Here is a 24,718-nt window from a genome sequence, read left to right as displayed (position 1 = left end):
CTCTCTCTTGGACTTCCACCCGCTTCACGGAGGGAGGACTCCCATGACCCTTAACAGTTGCCTACAATTCACCATGTTACTTTTCCAGCAGATATCGGGGTGAAGTCCCTCAGCGGGACCAGAGCCTGCAAGCACGATGCGTCTTGTAGCTGGAGTAAGAAGACTTCAACAATAGGCTCTGCTTGATCAGACGGCCTGTAGTAGACACTAACAACAAGGTTCTCTTTATTGCCTTGGTCTCTAATCCTTAGCCATAAGCTTTTGACCTGCTCATGGCTATTCTTCAGAGACAGCTCTTCACGCTCTGTCCATTTCTTAATGTAGAGGGCAATGCCTCCACCCCTCCTTCCTCTCCTGTCCCTTCTGAACAGTGGGTGCCATCAATAGCTGCACTCCAGTCATGGGATTCATCCCACCAAGTTTCAGTAACGGCAATGAGGTCATAGCTTTCTAGCAGCACAGTAGCTTCCAGCAACTCGTGTTTGTTGCCCATGCTGCATGCATTGGTGTAGAGGCACTTCAGCTGGGCTGTTGCCCATGTCACCTTCTTAGAGGAGCACTCCTAAACTCCTTTGAGAACTGGTGTTTCCCCGATGGCTTCTATTACCTCAGGAGCACCTGGTTCATCTCTGTAAGACTTCAGCTGCGCTTCAGCATCCCCAGCGTGCCTCAGAGCAACAGGCTGAGGCCCCTCAGTAGCATCCTGTCCCTCTAACCATGGCGTGTCTTCCCACAGCTTGTGACAGGCAAGCCTAATATTATCCCTCTCCCCCTTCAAGTCTAGTTTAAAGCTCTGTCTGTGAGTCCCGCTAGCTTATGAGCGTGGAAGCTTCTCTACTACAAAATTTAAAAAAGGCTTGCTTCAGACTGCAGGAAACCCAATATGTTATCTGATGGCACGGTTCAGTTAAAGGTTCTTATGAAATTATTACTTGATTCTTTGAAGTAGAATGAACTTTTTCAAGAAAGCAAAGATATGTAAGGCATTTTGAATAATTCTATAGTCGTTGTCTAGTGTTTTCTACAGCTGAGGAGAAACGTTGATGTATTTGGACTGTTGTGGAGTTTTGGGATTGACCTTGAGAGAGGCAGGATTGCGCCAGTAATTAGCTTTATCTTTCACACTCAGAATACTAGGTACATTTTGAAACTAAAGATCCATCTAGGAGCTTTCTTTTCTTTTGACTTTGGTTTACGCATTATCAGTAATAGCCACAGAAATAATTTTACCTATTTCAGAGCCATGTAGATGATAGACACCTCTATCAGCTTCTTCCTCTAGCACTACACTGGGATGAGTAATTGGGGACAATGTAATATTTTTGCATTGATGTGAATTGCACCCTCAGAGACCATTCCTTTTTCTAAAGTTTCATGATGGTTACTTTTTTGTAATAATTATCAAGCTGGAATAAATTACCTACTTTGTGAATCTAAGAGTTGAAATACATAGCAGCTGAACAAACGTGTAGTGATTTTCTCATGGATAGCACTATAAAGATTGTATGTTGGTTTTTATTGTGGTTACATTTTGTTAACAGCAACAGCAAGAATCTCGGTTTTCTTGGACAATAGCAAACCTCAAAAACTGGAGATGGGCAGTAATCCAGAAGTGAAACTCGAGCTCTTCTCAAAAAGAGGAACTTCAGTTTATCAGTGTTCAAATCAGACTTAGTGGTCTGGATTCAATTTAAACCTGAGGTTTATTTTGTGTGATGTTTTACTTGAAAGCACCACATGAAAGTACTTTCTATGGACATGTTTTTAATGGAATCTAGGTCAGAAGCAGACAGAGAAGGCCATTAAGCAAGCAGAGTGAAAAGGGCTGATCAAAAATGGATTCAGTAAGGCACCTGGCAAAATCAAATGCAAAGAAATAAAAGAAACCAGGTTATTAAAGAAAGCTATAGTGTTTCAGGCAACAATGTGGGATAAAGGAGTGAGTGATAATATTCAAGATTTAAATGGGATACATTAACATTTAGTTAAGAGAGTATGTATTGTTTCTTCTTCATGTGCTTTTAACTCAGAAGATTTTACAGTCCTCCCAGGCTGCCTTTTTCACTCAGTCCACGGTAAATCTGTGGTAAGCCCTCGTGAAGGATTGCTGTTTTCTGTCAGCAAATTGTATTACTACTGAGGTCTCTTCTCATCCACGATGGTTGGTGGGCTGATCATTCAGGGCACAAGCTGTGGGTGTGAATCCAGAGCTCCTTCAGTCAATGCCTCCCCTGGAAAGGTGTCAGGTAGATTCAGTTTCTTTAAACTGGGATCACCCTGGATAAGGAGATACGTAAAAAATGTTGGAGGTTAAATAATGTTATACAGTCCCTTCTCTCTGAGGAACAGGAATTAGAACAGAACGAGATGAGGAGAGATAGGGTCATTTTTGTAGGTAGAAACAAACCTAAAACATGACAACAGGAAACTATAACTTAGGAATGTTTAAGCAGAAGCTGGGAGTCAAGGAATATAACTGTGGCAATTCCACAGGCAATATGACAGGTTGATAGAGGAGAAGGGGGCCATGTTTGTGGCAAGCCGGCACTTACTTCAAGTAAATAAAATAGGGAAAAATTGATCATAAATGAAGAAAAGTAATTTTAAATAAATGGAACGCTTTAAGCCTAAGTGTTTTGGCAGCATCTAGGGGTAAAATACGTTCTATATATACCTCAAGAGCAGGACTAGAGATGGTTTAAAAAGTCAGCTTGATACAGTAAAGATTTTTATGATTTACTTGTAATATCTCAGAGTTCATCTCCTTCTTAGCAATAGTAAAGAACCTTAATCAATATAAATTATCTAAATTAGGAGCATTTCCCTGAGTGTATTCAAAAGGAGTTCTGGTTGGTTTAAGTGCTAGAGGAATGCCAACAGGTCTCTTCCATCTCCCACAGAGATACAAGACGAGGGCATGGATGGCATGGTAAAATTTCCATTATGTGAGTTATGTGCACAAATGGTAGCAAATCTCAATAGTAGAATAAAAAATCAGTGTGAAAGAAGACTGGGAGAAACTGTGAAAAGAAAACCAGAGTCAAACTTTAAATGTTTAAAGATATACAACTCTAATAACTGGCAAAAGGGTAATAAGCCTTAATGATTTTGTTGTTAATAATGCTTATTGAGTATTTTTTAAGAATCCATTAAAATATAAAGAAAGACAAAGTGCCTTTAACAAATATATATTGTCTTTCTGTGTTCAGGTCTATCTTACAGCAGCTGTTTTTGAGCTTGACTTTTCCACGTTTCCTTGAAGCAGGTAAGTCAAGAGAATGTTAAAGAGTCAACTTTGAGTAGAAGGTAAGAATCTAGGCTGGGGGCCATATTTGGATCTCCCATTGCGTCAGTGACTTAAAAATGTCGTTGTTTATTTGTTTATTCTCTTCTTTCTGTCAGCTGATATGGAAGATGATGATTTCGGTGCTGCCCTGCCTAAAACAAGCTGCATCACGGAGCAAACTCAGTATTTCTTTGAAAATGATGATAAATCCTTTAGTGGGATTGTAGACTGTATAAACTGCTCCAGGTAAATTTATTTTCAATATAAATAATGACTTAAGGATATCTATTTGCTTTACAAAAGATGACACTGTTACGAGAACAAAAAAGTATATTTCAGGTTAATTACACCAAACATACATAAGCAAGACAGAGAAGTATATAGGCACTTAAAATGATAAATTGCATTCTCTTTGTATTTGTTTAGAATTAATTTTAATAGTAATAACTAAAGAATTAGAGAAATATTTTATTCATTCTTTTTATTTTAAAGTCTGTATATTCTCTATGAAAATTATATTTCTATCCCTGTTTTTTTTTTTCTGTCTTTTAATCTATTATGTGACCTTAAAGGCCTTGTGCAATATTCAGAAGGAGATGATTTTATTTAATTTGATTATGTATTGGAATTTTTGATGGTCAAGAAGATTACACAATTTATCTTGAAATTTACCTTCTAGTCAGTAGTGCTCGTGATCTAAGGGCTGTGGGTCTTATTAAGTAAACCATGCTGTTTTGTTTTGTGATTGAAAGAATTACTCCTCAGGCTCCATGTGCCTATTCAAGATGATGTTTAATGTTATGTTAAAAACAACCTGGATACTTTAGAAACATAGCAACTTGGACCAAGTTCTGTGTTTCATACAAAAGCCTGCTGGGTTGTGAGTTTACATACATTAGGAGTATTTGAAAATGCTTTAGAAATTAAAATCAACAGTCAGATTTCAAAGTCCTTGAGGACAAAATTTCAAGCCAGGAAGGAAATACAGAGGACGTTGGAGAATGGTGAATAGAGCCAAATCACAGACATTTTTTCCCACTTCCATCTTGCTAGTATATGTTTGTGTGGTACCCGGTTGTGCAGAGAACTTATTAAGCTGGGTTTGGGGTTTGTTGGGGGTTGGGGATGTGTGTGTGTGTTTGTTTGTTTTTTCTTTTTTTAGGGTTTTTTGGTTTAGTTTTTGGTTGTGGTTTTCTTTTTAATCTAGGGAGTTTTCAGAAGACTTTTTCAGTTTACTGAAAGACTACAGAAATTATTATGCTAATATTGCAGAAATAGTGACACAGTGTGGGAATGAGTATGAAAGGACAATATAAGCTGGTAAAAACAAGCAGACATGTAATCACAACATCAGTTATTTATTTAACATGTATTTTGTCCTCGTATTGTACCCAATCAGTGGTACAAACCCTTCATCTGTGAAATTTCAGAAATAATCCCATCATTTCACACCTAAGTAATTAAACTCTGATTATATAGAGTGGTAACAACCTATATGAATATACTTCCTTGGTTTTTTAGATGTGTATAAAAATTTATTTCAAATCCACTAAAAGCAATTGAGCTGCTAGCTTGTCCTGCATTTACCTCTCCCTGACAGGTAGAATATATTTTTTAATGACTATGAAACATTAACATTTTTTCTCTGCTTTTTTGAAGATCTGTCTTCCTTTCCAATAAGTTTAAATTGTACATGAAAATTATCCTTGAAAAATACAGAAATACCTTTAGTATCCAAGCCATGAAGTGTCGTATCTATAACTTATTAAAGACTGCTAACTTAAAGACCTTTTCTGCAATTACATGTACATAAAAATACAACAAATATACAACAAATACACAACAAATACACATCCAATAAAAAGAGTATACAAACCCCCTTCTTACAGGCAGGTTTATGTGTTGGGGGTTTTGTTTGTCTGCTTTTGTAGTTGGGGGCTTTCTCAGTGTTGTCAGGGGAAGAATTGATGCTGAACTGATTTTATTTCTCAGTACAGCTGCTGTTGTAGCAGTACAGAGCTAGCTATTAACTCAATTAAAGTCACTTTATGCTTTATTCCACTAATAAGTCTAGTTGAAAGGGGGAACCATGGAAATGTCAAAAAGATTACAAAATTTGTTATAAATGTTTCTTGCTGTTCATTAATGGAAAAGATAAACAGTAGCAGGCAGACTGAATCTGTGAAGTTGGATTACTTCTATGCCAATACTGTGTGTCATTCTCAAATATAAATTTCCTTGCTTCATTTAAATGTAGGTTTTTGTTGGCTTTTTTTCCAGACTTTACCATGCAGAGAAGATTTCAAACACCAATCTGGTATTCATTATTAGTGACAGCCAACTGCTGTGCCGCTCCTGTGACCCAAAGCCACTGATGCAAGCAGAGAAGCCGGGTATCCTTTAAAACCACGTTATTTATTAGTGTGGATTGATTTTTGGCCATGCTCTACTGGAATATATTTGGGAAAAAATGACCTGTTTATGTACATATTAGTAGCATGATTGTCACTGGACTACTTTAAGTAGCACATATTTGTAGATGATACCACAAATTACCTGATGCAACAGTCACTGAGATAGAGAGCAAAGCTGTTATTTGGGAGGACCTAAACAGAAATGGGCTCATGGGAACTTATTAAGCTTCCAAAAGGAACATGTAAAGTCTTGGACCCAGGACAGAGTAATGACATGCATCTAGACAGGCTGGGAGTGGAGACCCTAGAAACAGCCTTGCAGAAAAAGGACTTGAGAGTCATGATGGACAAGAAGTTGAAGGTCAGTTGGCAGTGTGCCTTGCAATAAAGAGGCACATCCTGGACTATGTTAGCAAGAGTGTAGTCAGCACATGTGGAGAATTGATCCATTCCATCTCTTCAGCACTGATAACACCATATCTGGAGCGCTGCATACAGTTTTGGGCTCCCCAGTACCACATTGACATAGTGGAGGAGGTCTAGAGAAGGGCCACTAAGTTGGTTGGCATCTGGAGCACAGGACAGACAAGGAAAGCCTGAAAGTCCTGGGTTGTTAATCTTTTAGAAAAGACAAGGGTATGTCTATCTAGAGAAGAAAAAAGGGGAACACCAAGATAAGAGCGTTTGCTCTTGAGATGCTGCTCTGATGCCTGCAACACTGAGGTGAAGTGATGGAGGCACTTGAGTGTGTGCTCGGTGACAATGAGTACAGCTTACTTCTTCGGAAAGTGCTTTAACCATCAAAGGCTGGAGTTTATCCAGCTGCTAGCATAGAACTTATTCAGAGCTGGCTGGAGACACAGTTGGCATACGTGTTAAGCAGAGTCCTTTCAACACATGAATTAAAATTAAAAGAATGTGAAAGTTTGTTCTAATTCACAACCACCTTCAGTGCCAATCTCTATGCCTTTAGTCTGTTCACTCCGGTATATACCTGTAGGGATGGTGATGGAAGTACAAACCAACAAACTTGTATTCTAGACCAGGAGAAATTCACCTCAATTTCCCTCTGCTATATAAGCTTAAGGATAGCAGGCCGGAGAAGGTAAATCGAATCATAATTTGGAATATTATGACAGAATATGGAAAAAAATTAGTAATACCTTTATCCCGGTCAGGAAGTTAGTTGAGACAGACTCTCCCATTCCTGAAAGAAAAACAGATGGTGGTAGAGATGACTGTGTGTCTTTGGCACAAACAATGAATTCATTGCCACATTAATAAAACTGGAATTCCATCTACGCTTGGGCTGAAAAGGAAGTTACACTGGGGTGGAAGCAATAGCCGTGTCATCACAGAACTATGTAAACACAGCCTAATACTCTAATTGGCTCCAGTCCATGGCAGTTTGATTTACTGTTGCCACTGTCTGAATTTATAGACAGCACATGCTATAGAAAATGAAGCACATTTGATAGGAAAAGGGCACATGACTTGGATTTCCCTGTGGGACCCAAATCTTCTAGAAAGCAGTAAATGACCTCAAATAGCAGCCAGAGAAGCTGGGAGGGCTTATATTGACTAAATGAACTATTTTATTTTTGTTCCAACTAAGCAGTACTAAGCTATTCTTTCTTTTCTGTAGCTAAGGTACCTTGTGAAATGCAGATGTAGCATAACATCACACAGGCAGAGAGAACGACCTTTGGGTGCTATTCAGATGGTTATTATTAGACTCTGCTTCCTTCTGGCTGGTACAACTTTGCTTGTACACATGGTCTTTTAGAATATTTCTACATTTTGACTTCCTTTTCAGCTGGGCCCTGGCAGAGTAAAGGGGAGGTGAGTCTGGTAACATCTGAACGAAGACAGATGTAGATCTGTAGAACTAAATTCCTACTCCTCTCACATCCTTTTCCATTGGACATCTCCACTCATTGCAATGAAGCTGCTGTTATACTCCACGGTAGTGCATGTAGGATGGCTTCAAGTGTAAGTTAGAGCTACTAAAATAAGTAAAATTTTGGTGTTCAATTCGTTGAAACTCTCTGGCTTAGCTTTAATGTGCACACTACCAACAGGGGAATAAAAAAGCTTAACATACTGAATGGTAATACAAGCAGGTTTCAAGAGAACACAGTTCTGAAGTTTGCCGTATCTGTGCCTTTAAATACACTCCAGTGACTCGTGTCCCTTGTTAGCCCGTGCCAAATCGGAAGTATAGTATTTACACTTAAATATCAGCAGTTACAGATCTCAGAGACGCAAGCTAAAGGATTCCCTCACGTTTACAGTTGGGTAATCAACAGCATGTCACTGCTCCCATTTCTATCCTGCTGTTCCTCTGTTAGTTTGGACAGCATTTTCTCTGTCTCCATTACTGAAGTGCTAATTAGATCTGATATTACATTTTCTGCCATTTAATACCAAAACCTACAGTGGGATGATCTTGTCTATGATATTTGGGGTAATACAGGTGTACACAAAACAAAACCAGTAGTTCTTAAAAGGCCTTCACTGCAATTTTCACCCTGTATGTAACATTCCAAACAGGCTTCCTCGCTTTTAGAGTGTATCTTCATTTTAGCAGAATAACTCAGTGGTAACATATGCTATAACCAATCGGCACCACTGAAAGTTTATTGCTTCGTAAAATATCTTCTTGATATTTATGCAATGGTAATAAAAGCAATACAGAAAATCTTTTAAAAGTCAGCTTTTATTTTTATTTTGTGTGCGGTTTTGGAACTAAACTTGTGTGTATGGTTCTAAAAAGTCACGCAGGATGTTTATTTTCTTGATTAAGGCCGTGTTATTTGTTTATGTTTTATCTGGAAGGCTGGTTTAGTTTTCTTTAATTTGAACAAGGCACTGTGACTATTGATGTTTGTTTCAGTACTATCTGAATTAGCATAAAACTTCTCTTGTCCCACGAAAGTAAAACAGCATGCTAATACTGGTAATGTGCATAGAACAAAAAAAAAAAAAAAAAAAAAAAAAAAAAGAACAAAAAAAAAAAAAAAAAAAAAAAATAAGTAGTGTTCAAAAAAAAAAAAAAAAAAAAAAAAAAAAAAAAAAAAAAAAAGTCATGCTCCTTAACCAGAGAAACAGATGAAGGGCCAAATCCTTGTGAAATGGTCAAACAACCTAGATACAGAAAGGGTCCTGATGTCTGTTTTGATGAAGCCAAACAGGTAAAATTGAACTTGTAAGACTTTAGGATTATCTTTAAAAACAGCTGTAGAGCTGTTTTAGAAAAGCAGTGAAAACTACCTTTAAATGTACCTTGATGCCTGGTAACCTATCACTAAACATACTGTTCACTCTAGACCATGGCCACTCTATTTCAAGTACCCACGATTAACATGAAATTAACAGCTGCTTTCTTATCTGCCTTTCCTATAACCATTGCACTTTCACACATGATTCCCACTAAAAAAACCCCCCATCAGTGAACTTAAAACTGATGGTCTCTATACTGGGCTGTGAAATTCAGTTTTGATATGGCTTTCACAACCGGCTGATAATCCTGCTTTAGACATAGGATTTTTTATATTAGTGTTTCCAAATATTATCTAAGGTAGATAGATGATTAAAAATTATTGTATCTGGTTTAGGATGTTCATCCTCTTAGAAATTATGCAAATGTGTATCAGCCTTAGCTCACATTCATAAAAGTTATAGAAGTGCATAGCTTCACAGAAATTAGCAAACCTAGGCTGTTTAGTACCCCTTTATCGTATACATTAAAATTTTGAAGGAGAAAAATTATAACAGATATAAATTAGTTTTAATATACAATCTATCTTACCTTTCAAAATACTGTATGAAAGAACATATGTTGAATTCAAATTTTTCAGAGTAAATTTCAAGACAGAAAGTACTGAACAGAGAAGTACCTGCCATCATATCAAATAAATATTTTTAAAATGCATTTGTAATGCCTCATTCCATTTCTGCAAAGGATTCACCAAAATGAGCATAGTTAGGTGCCTGAAACTGCTGTATACCTTGTTTTATTCCAGTATATTCTCTGCTTTTCTTTAATGAGGAATAATTACTGAGATGTCAGTAGCATTAAAGAAGTCCAGACTGTTGGTATTTAGTGCATTTTTCTAGCAACCAAATTTTATTTTAAAAGGGGAGTCTTCTTACTGGCCAACAGAGGTTAAATAAAGTTGAAAAAACATCCAAAAGTTATTTGGCCATTGTAAATGTTCCAAATCCTCCTGACACAATTATGTGTGAAAGTGCAACTCTTGCTCACTAGCTTGATGTGCTAATCAGTGTGTAAGTCGTGTGTTTTGTAACAGTGGACTGTTTTAGTTAAGTTTATTTTCAAAATTTGCTGTGAATCTCTTGCTCTTGGGTGGATGCTTTCACATTAACTCTGCTAACTGCCAGCAATCTGCATGATATCTCATCTTGTATGTCTTTTTTTCTGTGTTTTCTTTCCTTTCCTCTACTTGCTACTTTGCCCGTTATTAATAGGATCAGCCTATATGCACAACGAGTCGTGCCTCTGCCATGACGTCCGCTCCTATCTTCATTTTTCTGCAAGTTTTCATGTGGTGTGGATGGTCAGTTACTTTCTCTAATTTTTTGTTTTGTTCTTGGCTTAAAAAGTAGCAGACTTTTTTACTTACTAAGCATACAAAAGAAAACAAAATAAAGCGAGTCCCAAAAGCTACAATCTGGACCAAATTACTATTGCGATATTAAGGGAAATTAACTGTGAAAAAACCCTGTCTGAAGACTTCTAAATCACAATCACAGAACACAAGGGCCTCTACCATAGCAAATACAAACTCACCGAAACCTGTTGGCTTTATATGGTTGACTCTTGATTACACACATTCCCTTGTCCCTGTTAAAATGAAACACAAGTGGAAAGTTTTCTGAACAGACACAAATAAAGGTACAAAGGACTTAGAAGCGACTATAATACCTGGGAAAATAAAGCTGTCCTTAGGGGTAGGAAAGATGAGTGCTTTGTGTAAGAGTAAGTGCTGCTCTTGAGAAGAGTAACGAGTTTTCACTGCATCCAAATAAATGGAAATGTTAATGATGGAAGGTAATAGTGTGCATCAATTTGGTTAAACTATGAATTCAGTAAAATGATATTTTTACTTTTTTTTTTTTGCGACCTACATAATTCATTGCCTAATTACAGCAGAAGGTGGGCTTTTTTCTTCTAATGAAATACAAGGATACATGAAGTCCTGCATGTTGACCCAGTGTGGACTCTAGTGTTCATAACAAAAGCCTTGGCGTTTTCGACTGTGCTGCATTTAATGGTGTGAGCACGTGCACTGCCGTGCTAGTGACATGAATACAAGAGAATGACTGATCTAAAGAGAAAAAAATTAATGACCTTGAACACTGTAGGGGTTTCTGATCAATATTATTACTCAGAAAACCACTAGAGGGAGATACTAACATATCTATCAAGGTAAAGCCAACAAAGGCAGAAATGGAAACTTAGAGGTAATTTTTCAGGGTTAGTGTAGTAAAACGCTGACAATTGTAACAATTTAGAACACTCATTTTCTCAATAATTGATATTCTTTTTCATACCTGGGAGAAGGTTTACTTAATATGACTCGAACATCAGTGAAAAAAGCTTAAAGTTCTGTTTAACAATTGTATTTGACTAATTTTGAAGTTTTCTATTCTGTATGTAAATGATCTAATCTCTAGCAAACCTACCAACTCGCGCAGCCGTGGCTGAAGGTTGTAAGGAAGGGCAAAAGTCCCTTTCCCCGAGCCAGTGTTATTTCACATTGAAATCTAGAAGATTGACATCTCATGTATTACTCAGGCAATTTGCTCTGTGAGTAACCTTATTTTAATTAAAAAGCTATTGTCCAATGTCCATAAAGCAGCAGAGACTCACCTTGAACTGAATTCTTTATGTCCAAAATGGTCTTTCTGCTCAAAAAGACCAAAATGCTGGGAAACACACAAAATATAATTTTAGCTGATCGACTTTTGTCAGCAGAAAGTTATAAAAGGGTTTTTTTGGGGTTGTTTTTTTTTTTTTTGTCTATCCTTTTTTTAATAATTTTGTGATTTTGCAAATGAGTTCTCAGTGGACATCAAACTGTGTAGTTTTATTTAAACCGCTGAAGCCAACAAGATACCAACCAGTTGATCAGGTTCAATAATATCAGTTGGGCTTTTGGGGTTTTTTCATGAAGGATAATAAAATAGTCTTTATTAACCCTTGAATAACTTCCTCTTACTTCGTACACGCACACTGCTTTTCTTTGCCATCCCTGAGAATAAAGAGAAGAAACACAAGTTTTTAGCCTGTTTTGAGAATGGGTTTTATCCATCAGCTCCCAGGGATGTCAGTGGGAGCTTTGAGAGTGATTAGCAGCCCAGACATTGTATGCATCTTCGTGGGATTGGCTGTGTCCCTGATCTATGAGTGGGTAGCTGTACAGCTTTGACAGCTGTGTATTGTAATTCAGACAAAGGAGGGTGATACCGTATTTATGAAAGACCTTGCATTGGAACTTGAAATGTCTTTTGAACAAAAGTCAAGGTGTTCTTCATGCAATATGAACCATTTAAAATAAATGAGTATAAATGGTGTAACTTTGAGATAACCTGTTGATATCAAAGGCCAGATCAGAAGCTCTTGGGCAGATGTTGTTTTATCCTTTTTATAGTCAGAGTAGAACAATGAGTTCTAATAAATGATGAAGGTTTCAAGAAAAAGTTTTACTACGTAAAAAAGTTATAGTATACTTCTAAAGGAGTAATGAGTATGTTTATAGATTTAGACATGTATATGTATACATATGTATTCATATTTCTATGACTGTCTTGAGAATTTTGAACTGGCACTGCCTTCAAGGAGATGTTGATATATAGCAATGAGTATGTGATTTTAACACTTAACAATGACTACGTGGCTTTATAAAAGCATTCATTTCCATTCTCCAAGTGCTGAATAATTTTCACAGTGTGTGATGTTGTAAAATAACCCTCTCCGGAGTTATAGTAAGGCATGACATGAAGGAGATGACATTTGGATTTGATGCTTCTCTACCTCAGGCATGAAGGAAATTTGACATGTGACTTATTAATGCAAAAAAAATTCATCTGCTTAAATGAAACTCATTAAAGAGGATTCTTTCCAATTTATTTTCCAATTTGTTCTCTCTTCAAAGAGAGAATACAGAATATTATTTTGAAGACAACAAAGAGAGGACATCCTCAAGTGATCTGTTGTTTATTCAGGTTTTCTGTGTGACTCATGTAGTAGTGACTACTATAATGGGGTGGAAAATTTCAGTGAAACTGCTTAAAAATAGTTCGGTGTCTAACTGCACTGACAGAGATAAAGATAAGATAAAACAACGAGATGCAATTTTTTATAAGACATTTTATAAGAAATCTCAAAAATACCATTTACAGGAAACTGTAATTTGAAGCTCATGAATAGGTGAAGCATTTTCAAAAAGGCATTTTGAAGGCCATTGAATACTAATGTTTGCTCATTCTGGTTCCAAATGATGGGATCCCACTGATTTCCCTAAAACTGATGATTTTTAAATTTTTGTAAATCAGCAGGTAAATTTACATTTTTTGTAAATTTCACAACAGTTAAAGCACACGAGAAAATTACAAGGTTCAATGCTGAGGAGGCAAAAGTAATTTAGATAGGATTTACTGTACCTTCTTTGACACTACTGTTTTCGCTTTGGCTTAGGACACAAAAGAATAACTGATTCCAGAGAGAATATTTAGAAATTTTTCTTGGCATAACTGCTGGTTTACCACTGTAAATTGGTCTACAAACCTCAGAAATTCAATGTGACTTTGATTGATACGAGGTTAAAATCTCACCAACATTGAAATAAATCTTGTATGCTTTTGTCTAGTACAGTCTAACTCTGTCATTCATAATACGAAGATGCCTCGTGCATCTCATGCATGAGGCTTCCAAGACATTCTCCACCATCGAAAAGTGATGAATCTTTTAAGAACTGCTCTGTACAGTCTTAGGGAAGCAGCAAAAGGTAGCAAAATATTTCTTTTCAATCCAATAAGAATATTACATAGTATAACTGTTGGATGTAAAAGCAGAGCCTATAAATTGTCACCTAGTTAAAAAAAAAAGTTTCAAAAAGCAAATAGAAATGGAGACTGGAGGGGGGGTTTTGCAAGTAAATATAGTGGTAGGAATAATTTATCAACATTATTTATCCAATATTTGGTCTAATGCAGAAGTGGCATGAAAGCTGACTACTGTGTAGTTTCCTATGTGAAAATCCATCTACTCTGTATCCATACTGGATGACATTTTCACTAGAAAGATATTTTCCCCTTCCTATTATGCACAGTTTTGTTTAAGACCTTCAATTTACTTTTTTACTCTCCACGCACCTCCACTCTGGGGGGAAATGTTAAATCTCATGCTTGGCTTTAGACTGTTTCTTCAAAGATGACTCCTCTAAGTAATCTCAGTGATAAGAATCCTAAATACCAAGGAGTAACACTGAGTACTGTTTGTTGGATTTCATGTGAGAATAAACCTTTAGTGATAATTCTGGGTTTTATGGTACTCTCTGTGAGGAAGAAGCAACAGGGTTATTTTTAGGTGCTTTGAATGGCAATAAAGCTGCATGAGAAGACACAATGCAGATGCGAAAAGTGACTGAGCCAAACTAAATAAACCAGAACGTTCAGTTCATCTTCAAATCTTAGCATCCTACTCCAAATCTGGTGCAGCAGAGTTCACTTATGACTTACCCATTGACCGGAAGGCTTAGGAATTTTGAACTTGTAGAGTGCAATCAGCTGAAGAACAAGCCCAAGCCAACATTATAGAACTAAATTATAAGCTAGTAGAGGACAGAGACGCATCTGGCGATGGCTCCTACTGATAAAGAATGGCAGCTAACATAAGCTATTTGCTTTAGGACAGAATTAACTTTTTTTTTTCTTTCTCTTTTTTTTTTCTGAAGAATTTGAATGCTGGTTTTTTGGTTGAGTTTTATTTACATCCAGGTTTCTAAGGGTTGGTGAATGCTCCAATTCCTGACGATGTAAAGTCTAATTTGTCTATTTATCTGATTTTCCAAACTGATTCTGATTCCTCTGACCTCTCTGCTTTAAAGGATGCATTGTGTGTGGTGAGAATCTCACTAAAGTCTTTGCCCTTTAAAACTGACATTCGCTGAAGTCCTGTGCTATACCCTGTAATCCCCAAGTTCCCTCTTTATACCTCTGTTATTAAGCAGTTGCCCTAACTCCACATTTGGCTTTGTGCTTTTGATTTCTACTACAATTTTCAGCTAATTTTTCAAGGAGGTAATAAAAAATTCTTTATCAGCCCTCCTAAATTCTTGTTTACATCTAATCTGCCATTTTTGTATGCTTTCCTGATCTGGCCCTTGATTTCTTAAATACTGTCATTTTCCTTATGGCAGTGTATTTCATTTCCTCCTGATTCATGCAGGGATGGGTTTTTTTTTGGAGAGGAGTTGTTTTTTCTTTTGGGCAGGGGGGTGGAGGCGTGGGGAGGGGTGGAGGAGAAGGAGGTTGGGTTTTTTTTCGTTTTGGGGTTGAGTTTTTGGGGGAGGGGGTTGTGGGGCATGGGTGGGTAATTGTTCTAGTGGTGGCATTTATTTTACCTGGATATCTAATGCAATATTTATAAATATACTCCTGGATCCTTCTGAGGAACTTGCTTTTTGAGATGCTGCTTCTAGGGTTTTTTTCTGCTTTCTGGTTGGTTGTTTTTTGGTTTGGGTATTTTTTTTTTTTGTGTGTGTGTGTGTGTTGGGGTTTTTTTTGCGGGGGCGGGGTTGTTCTTGTTTATTAATGGTTTCGGTTTTATTTTTTTTCTGTTTTCTTGGTTTGGGGGTTGTTTGAAGTTTTTATAACTGCTTTTGATAATTTCCATGTAGTTCCCTTTCTTAAAATTGGTCTCATTTGGTTCAGATTTGTTTGGCCTTATCTCTCACACAAAAATGCTTAATCCTATTGCATCGTTGTCTACAGAGCTACTAGAGCTATACTAGAGATATACAGAGCAGCTCTCTACTAATAGTTTTGCACCACTAAAACCTCAAACTTTGTTTTAAAAAGCACTCATTCATCATTTTCAAAAATGTGATCTCTACATCTCTTTTTGATAAGGCACTAATCCAGTCTATATGGGGCTTCTCTAATCTCACATAACATTTCCTGACTGGTAGTGTCACTGTGATCATGTGGTCAGCAGTGCAATCCTAAGATTACATTTTTATTATTACATTTTTATTGTTACACTTTTATTATTACTCTCTGAAATTTCTTACCCACAGAGATTCCATCACACTTCCCTTTTCCTGTAATACTTTCATGCTGTTACAGTTTGTATTATCCTTTACATACCCTTCTTCTGTGTGTTCTACACTGTCATTGTTACAAAGTTGGTAGCCTGACAATGTTGTGTCCTACTGATTATTCTCCTTTGAGCAGGATTCTGATATGTGTGTTATTTTGGGATCGGTCATTGATATCTTGTCTTCATTCCCACTCATAATTTTATTTTCCTAGCATTGGCATAGAAGCACTTGAAAAATTTTGCCTAAGGATGTGCCAATAAATTTAAAGTGTTTTAATGATCCTTCCTTATTTATCCCGATTGTACTTTTTATCCTCAACCCACCCTGCCAGCCTTTTCTGAGTCACAGGAATACATATGCCTCAGTGTCGTGTCAGTTTGAACCAGGAGCTATTGCATGCTCTTTGGCTTTCCTCTACTTTCTGTTCTAAACCCTTTTTCACTTTTGTGCTAGCAGCCAGGCTCTGTTATTGTTAAGGTGCAGCCTGTCCTTCCCTGCACATGTTCCTCCTGTTCAGGAAGTCTCCCCAGTTCCTGCTATACCTAAGTCCCTTCCCACCTTCACTGTTGTCTTGTCTTTGGAGGCTTGGGATCTCTTGGAAAATGGAAAGTGTCATTTTATACTATGGGTACAGAATACAGTGAAAACAAGAAGGAAACCAAATATTTCCAGTCTTCAGAGCTACCCGTGAAACTCAGACTTGGTGGACAGAGCAGTGCAGGGGATGGCTGAATGTCGTCCTAGTGCTTTAGTCAGCTAAACAGAGGTTGTATCAGTTCTGAGAAACAAGAAGGTGTAACCAGAACAGGTATCGAATCTATTTCAGCCAGACTAACGAGTAAGTCCATAATGTGAAAGATACTGTGCATTATAGGCAAAGTGGGACCAAATAACAGCAAATATGGGTAAAAAGGAATGGGGCAAAGAGGCATGGTGGCTGTGTGAACAGTTAGATCTACTGATGTGTGCTAAAGTGGTACTGCTCAGAGTGAGTCCTCAAACGGGAGGGAGTCTTCTTCTTAGACTGCATCAAACACCAATCAAAAGCCATCAAAATGTCATCAAAAAAAGCCAATAGAAAATTTGGTTCTTGTACTTTAATATAGCATCAGAGACAGAGAAAGGGTTTTTCATTCTCTTTGATCATGTCTCCACCTGCAGGGCATATTCGTTTTCATCAACATGATCACATATGAAACGGACATGAACATATTCTGTTTTCTAATCATGAAAAGTTATCTATTCTTCCATCTTCCCTCACAATAAAGTGATAATCAAAATCTCCAAATTGATGCTATTTTAAGGAATATAAATGTGGTTTACTGGGGCCCCCAGCTATATCCCATAGCATTTCTTGTTTGATTGTGTATCTCGTCTAGTTCATAAGTGCCTGCAGTAAGCATTGTAAGTATTTAATCCTCCCATGCTTATAGTTAATGAATCAAAAATCAGACAAACTTCCAGGAATTATTTTGTTGTTATTTTAGGAAAAAAATATATAAGACCAAAAAGGATGCCTCAAGGATAATTCAATTGTTGAAGACTAAAATATAGATTACTTCTGAGGGAATTTAATTGTAATTACTGCTAAACAATTTCTTCTTTTCTTGTCAACAGGAAGATTCGGCCGACTGCGGTGGTGTCTCTGGTCTGAGTCCATCGCTGTGGTCTATGGTAGGAATTCAGTTGGTCCTGCTTTGGCTGTTATCTGGCAGCAGACACTGCCAGTTATGACCTTGCTAAACCAAAACCTGCATAACTTACTCAAGATCCGGCCAAAACGATAGCCTCAGTTTCATTTCAAAAAAGGGTCAGCTTTTCAGACAGCAGCAGAACAGCAGTGCTCGTGTCTGGTTACCACTCATGAAACTCATAAAGGCACCTACAGTGGCTGCATGTTGGAGTGTCGGATCCTTAAACGTGTGTGAATGCTGCATCATCTATGCCATCTGAACAGAATTCTGTATGTGCTCCACTGGGGAATCTAAGATTAATTTTTTTTTCATTGGTTTGTTGTTGTAATCTTGATGACTTCATGTAAAAGGGCTCCCCTGACAACAGCTTATGTATATGATTTTCATTTCTTTTAAGCTTTGGATATCTTGAAGATTTATATTCTTTTACATGAACCATTATTTAAAAAAAAAAAAAATAGAAAAAAAGACAACGTAGCCCTTGATTTCCCCAATTTACGTTACTAACACCATGATGGCTGCTTTGAACATGAATTTTGTCCAAACTAGTTGGGTAAAACAAAAGTATTGGCTAGTCTTCATCAGAAGTTCAGCGTGATTGAAAAGCTTTACAATGAGTGGTTTATTCTTCCAAAATGAATCATGTAGCTGGCTAAGTTTGGGTATGTTGTTAAATTGTTGGAAGGAAGGAAGGAGGGAAACTTCTGTTTTTAAAAAGATAAAGGTCCTTGAGAGTTTAACTAAGAAGTGATTCTCGTCTTAAATTCGGTGTCATCTTCTGTCAGAAAAATGTTATTTTCAGTGTAATAATCACCTCCTTTTCACAATGCAGTTATATATATAAAGGCTCAAACAGAAACACTTGTGAATAAAAAAATGTCTTTGTGATATTTGAACGTTGGTTTCCAAGGGTATTTTGCATGATGATGATGCTGTTATTGTTTTTCAGTTTGTTTTCTTTGATGGTAGAGTATAGTCCATTGAAAAGGTAACTGAGTGATTCTTCTATTGTGTGAGAAAGTGAACATTGCAATGTGTTGCAATCAAATAATATTTAATTATATTATGAAAAAGATCTCTGAATATACTGTGGAATGGAAAAGCTGAGAAAATAGGATAAATTTAGCTATTGTAACAAAAGGGTTGATTTGATTTTTTACAGAATAGTGATCTCACATGAAAACTTGTGTACAGATATTTTAAGTATACAAAAATCAGATTTAACACATTTATTTTTGGAAGTATATGTTCTCTAAGGTTCAAATCAGGTTCCCCCTTTGTTTCCTCCGTATAAACCCACTCATATTATTAAAACTTAGGCTGTTGCTGTTTATTACTGAAAATAACATATTCAACAGCAAAATGTCCTGGTTGCTGAGATTAGAAAAAATCTTAACAAATGGGGAGCCTTGAATCTATATGTATGCACATTGATACTTGATTGTGAATAATAATTTTAGAAGATGTTTTTATACAACCTCATTGGTGATACAGATTGGTGCAGTAAATTACAATATTACAGTGTAGCATAGTGTTGATGCAAAATATGATTTGTGCTTTTTTTCTAGTTTTCAGAACTAAACAGTATTGCAAGACAGCTAAACCAATGAATGTGCAACTCTGCTGGTATTGTACAATTCTGCTAACAACTGCGATATGCAAATATTAACATGGCACAATACACTAGCTCTTTTAAAAAAATAAGAAAATGCAAAGCATTGGTATGTATATGCTGGCAATTGATTGATATAATTTTGATCATGCCAAAAGCTTAAAGAAATAATTGGGCATGCATTAATATCCTATGAAAACTGAAGAAGCTACTCAAAGCCATGGCATGGCTTGAAAGATCAAATGTCTACCGTACCTGTACCCATGGCAGTTTTGTTAGTTTTCTTATGCACTTTTGCTCCAGCTATGTATTTTCTCATGTTTGGGAATATAGTGAGTAACAAAAAAACCAAAACCTGACCTTTTGTTGAGTGATCAGATTTAGCTTTTTAAAAAAACACACCTAGTAATGTCAGTACACATGTTTGGGAATATAGTGAGTAACAAAAAAACCAAAACCTGACCTTTTGTTGAGTGATCAGATTTAGCTTTTTAAAAAAACACATCTAGTAATGTCAGTACCATTAAATGTGTGGAGGACTTCAGGTCCTCCTCAGGGAAGGTGAACTAATTTTGGTAATATGGGTGAAGATAAACTTGGAGCAATTCCTCCTAATCATATTACTGCACTTTTCTTTACCCTACCACCTGGCGAAAAATTGGTTTGAGTCTTTCTAGTGCTGAGACTGGATCCTGTATTTTTCTTTAACATGGTCAATTGAAATTTTATGGGAGGTAAAAGATTTTTAGGATTAGGCCAATATTCACTACACTTCTAGTGTTTACTCTAAGGTTACTGAAAATAAATATTAGTATGCATTTTGATCTTAAAATTTCTTGAAGGATTGTCAGTATATCGAGTTCTTTATAATTTTCACTTAGCTTCCTGAAAGAAAGCCTTCATGGAAAAGTTAACATTATCTAACATTTTGGAACAACTTGCTTGCACAGGTAGGCCAAATTCTGAGTTACTTAATAAGCAGTTGATTAGGATCCGTAGGCAGAAAGAAAGATGGCACAAAGCCATGGTGCCACAGAAAACAACTGTGGCAACTGCTCTCATCCCACTTCCCTTAGAGTGCTCAAATACAAAAGGAGGGAGAAGCCTACACCGTGCAGACACATTTGCCTTCTTGGGGTATCCAGAGAAGGAAATGTGCTTTGTTCCTCTCCTCTGCCTCTCTATGTGACCTGAAGAAACCTGTTTCTGTATAAATGCTTCCAGACACTATAATCACTTGATAGAAAACTCAGGATCCAGCCCTTCCAGAATGGCTTAGTTCTATCCCCATAGAACTCAGTTCTTTAAAAAGGCTTATTTTTGCAGAAAACAATGTATTTTTGATTATCTCGAAGTGATGGTCAAGGATTTTTAAAATGCACTACCTAGAGATCTGCAAATTACAAAACACCAATAGAAAATGGAATGTGAACTTTAGCTATCTCAAAATGTGAATACCAGTCTGTTAGAAATAACATGCATGGATAAATACATATTCTCATGCAAAGGAGTATCCTTACTCTCACCTACTAGTCATTTTCTCCTGTCTGTGAGAGAAGAAACTTGATCCTAGGCTTTAAATGGAGACATTTTCAAATTACAGTATGTTGTAAAAAGTTTCTTTCTCTTCTTTTTTTTTTTTCTCCTAAGCCAGATAAAAAGCTCTGTTGATATTTGGTCAGATCCTTTAAATAGCACTAAGGGAACTGTTGAGACTGTTTCAGTTTACACATAAGTCATGCAGCCTATTGTATGTCTGGCAACCACCATTAAAGTTGTTACATGGTACTGTGCAAAACGTGATCTGAGGACTTAACATGAAAGGTTTCTTTCTAGTTTTTCATTTAAACAACCAGCATTACTGCCAAAACACTGACCGTGGTCCATATTTGTAACAGGTTTTTAACATAACATAGCAGATTTGATTGTCAAGATTTTTAGGTCCTGTACCTTTAAGATTTTAGTATGATCTTTTTCATGTTTCTAATGCTTGAGGCTTTACTGCTTAACTTGACAAAAGACCAGTATTGCTGCCATTTGTAAGTTTTCCTATAATATTCCTTTTACTAACTTAAAAACTGGCCTTACTGGGTTCAAATAGGCAGTATCCCTTTTAAGTGACCTTTGCAACCCAAGTGTTACTTGCTGTGGGTGAGAGTTTTTCGCTATCACTGAAGAGACATTAAGACCTTTTGTTCCCGTTAACACTTCAGCTTTGTATGTCTTAATTTCAAAACACAACCTCAGTCCCACTGGCCCTAAAAGTTCCGATGCTAGCACAGTGGCTATTGAGAAGTATCTTGCTGCCCACAAGGCACCGCAACACACTCGGGTGTTTTTTGGAATGTCGGCTGAAGGTGAAATCTTAGAAACTCCTTCCTTAGCATAAATCTTACTCCAGCCTCATCAGACATCCAAGCCTTTAACAGATGCCAGATTTATTGTTATTTTTTCTTGCCACAATGTTAATATTGTTAATATTCATTGTACACTACTGTAAAAAGATTAATACGAAGTGTCTGCAAACAATTCAAGGGTTTTGAAGTTAGCCTCACCCTCTTCCCAGCTACTTGCATCTGTCCTGTTTATGGTTTAAAGGAAAAACAGCATCTTGAAGAAATAATTTCACTGAGGCTAAAGGGATACTGTCTTGTTCAGATGTCATGAAATTGCGATTGTGATCTGACAAAGCTGTCTTCTCGTGTTGTATGGAATGTCTGGATCATGCTTTCTGGGATATTTTTATTGAAATGCTCAGTGTGCGTTTCTGCAAAAAAAGACTTGGTTGCTTTTGCGAGGCAAGCAGGTCTTTCTCCCTTTTCTTGTGTTCTCTTGACACTTTTGTGGAACTTGACAAGCCTGGAAAAATAATTTTTTGTAAAAATTTGTACAATAATGTTATAAAAAGTTTATAATCCTAGAACTGTTGTGTTAATTCTTGTGCTAAAACAGTATATTCAGAATAAAAGTTTATCATTTAAAATCGACACTACTTTGTTCATTCTGTGTAGTAAGAACATGTGAATAAGAGCTTATGTAATTTGCTCTATAATACTTCTCAGTTTGCTATATAGCTGCACCCAAGTGTCTGAAAGAGAGATTTTTCCAGTATGGAGACAGTGACTTAACACAGTTCTTACTGGGGTTCAAAGGAGGATGTGCAGCAAACCCTCAATTCTGCTACATTTGTGGCTCTGGAAATTAAAAAAAAAAGCGAAAAATATTGTATCCAAGAAAAACTGAGAGTCTGTAAAGCATTCAGTAGAATAATAGTCAGCAAAACCTCTGAAGTAGCCCTGTTGTTCTGAAGCAATTGCTTTTGGAAGGATTGTCCTTTATTAACTTGTAAACATCGATGAAGTCCAAGGGTTCATTCACATGCAGAAGCAGAATAAAATCAGATGGCTAAGATGAGTGCTGCCCAAGTTGTTGCCCCTCTTTGACAATGATTGCTGCATGATTTATGACTCAGCTTCTGTACTGCTGCCGTTCTCAGCTGAGCATTAAATTCAAAGTGGATCTGTGTACCTTAATAAACAGGATTGAGATGTTCAGGAGTTGCTTCACTGGGTTTTCAGCCTTACTGCAGTGACACTGGCAATCTCTGTCAGATGGGCAGGGCGGATGGCTGCAAGTGGTAACTGCTTTAGAAGCCTGATTTTAATCCTTGACTGTATATGTGTCAAAACTCAGGGCGAATGGCAGTTGTAAATTACTGCTGGATTTACTGAATCCCTGAGGAGTCAGATAAGAGAGTAAGAAATCGAATGCAGATTCTAATACTGCAAAGTAGCGGATCACCCATGTGGAAGTGCTACAAGGCAGTGCACGACACTGCACATCAACATCCAGAGATTACTAGCCTCCACTAGATTAAACATTGCCGCCTCACTACATGATTACACCCACATGCTGAACTCATTGTATTATGCTTTCTGTATGCTGACTGTCACTGAGATGTAGAAACAAATAAAACCCCAAAATCCATTCCTCATACACGTTTAATTTAAATTCTGTATTACAATCCACTAATTGGTAAGTACCAGAAGCCCTCACTTCTGGAACTTTGACTCCATCGGTCTCATTTGGGGATGGCTGCACTGCAGTGAGATATTCTACAGAAGCCCCGGTACAAATCAAGCCAGAAGGCAATTGCCCTGTCATATCATATTAATTTGAGAGACGACTTCACATTGTCCAATGGAGCTCTATTGCTACTAACTATCTACAGAAATCAGGGAGTTACATAACACCGATGTTATGAAAATCCCTCACTGTCACATCTGTTAGCCCAGTGCTCCTTGTAATGCTCAGCCGGACAAAATGCACACTAAATGGTACAGCTTTTTCGCTGCCTGTTGTAAAAGACATTGAAAATAATGTCTCCCTTTCCAATAGGCTGTTAGGAACTTTTGATCTCAAAATGTATATGGGGGAGGAAGGAAGGAAAATGAGATTTTTTCAGGAGAATTACTTTATTTAAATTCTAACTGTACTTCTAAATGTTTTGTATATATATTTATTTCTCTCTTTTTATGATTGAGAATATCACACTTTCAGAAGCTAACTGTTCCTTTTGAAACCTTGTTCAGAAACTCAGAACCCTTTAGTAAAGTCTCCCCTTTTAATCAAAACCCCACATCTCTGTTTCTTGTAGGGTTTGAACCTCTTTCTTTGGATCTCACAAGCATTTTCTTGACTAGATCTCCAGTGTACAGCCCATGTTTGTAGAACAGATATATAAACTCAGTAGTAAGTCTGTCCCTTGGGGAAATAGCAAACATTGTGATTTGTCTCACTGAACTGTAGTTGCCTACAATTAGTCATGAGTTCACTCTAGTGAAAAGACTTTAGGAGCTTGCTCTACAGGCTGCTGGTCCTGCTCAGGCTTTGACCACCTGCCTTAATGATCAGAAGGCAGATTCTTGAAAAAAAGATTTCTACTGCCCTTTTAGTAGTAGTGTTTTAGTGCTGCTCTCCTTTTCAAAGAGAGGAATTGTCACGTTAAGTAGAAGCTGCATCTGCTACTTTACCCATTACTTTCATGTTCAGGTTTTTTACAGGCTCTTAGTGCTGCTAGTTTCTGACAGCTGTTTTGAGAAAGAAAATATGAAATATAGGACTTCAGTGTTATTCACTCTTCCTTTTCAAGGAAATCTTTCAATTATTTTTTTAGTCACTGAATTAGTTTTTCATGAACAAAGTGAAATGTGTGCAACTGGGAATGGAAGCTCTCTCAGAATTTCCAGTTAAACTTGTGTTGTTTTAACCCAGACAATTCTCGTAACCCAGATTCTTGTGATCTCAGCCTTCATTCTGCGGCTTGATTATTCAAAAATAGTTTTTTGGAGCACTGCAATGCA

General features: G+C 37.0%; 1 protein-coding gene across 1 annotated transcript in view; it reads left to right on the top strand.

Moving 5' to 3' along the window:
• The window catches only part of CACNA2D1 (calcium channel, voltage-dependent, alpha 2/delta subunit 1), a gene marked incomplete at its 5' end in the record, with an annotated part of 54,235 nt that extends 36,044 nt beyond the window's left edge, over window positions 1–18,191 (top strand). The window contains 5 exons of the mRNA XM_010134538.1: window positions 3,210–3,265; window positions 3,403–3,532; window positions 5,567–5,679; window positions 8,812–8,894; window positions 17,667–18,191. Of these exons, the coding sequence (XP_010132840.1) occupies window positions 3,210–3,265; window positions 3,403–3,532; window positions 5,567–5,679; window positions 8,812–8,894; window positions 17,667–17,783 (499 nt within the window). The remainder of the gene's footprint in view (window positions 1–3,209; window positions 3,266–3,402; window positions 3,533–5,566; window positions 5,680–8,811; window positions 8,895–17,666) is intronic.
• Window positions 18,192–24,718: the final 6,527 nt, after the last annotated feature.

Source organism: Buceros rhinoceros, unplaced genomic scaffold, assembly GCF_000710305.1.
Source record: "Buceros rhinoceros silvestris isolate BGI_N320 unplaced genomic scaffold, ASM71030v1 scaffold3694, whole genome shotgun sequence".
NCBI lineage: Eukaryota > Metazoa > Chordata > Aves > Bucerotiformes > Bucerotidae > Buceros > Buceros rhinoceros.
Note: the sequence above shows the minus strand (reverse complement) of the source record. Positions and strands in the feature narration are given on the sequence as shown.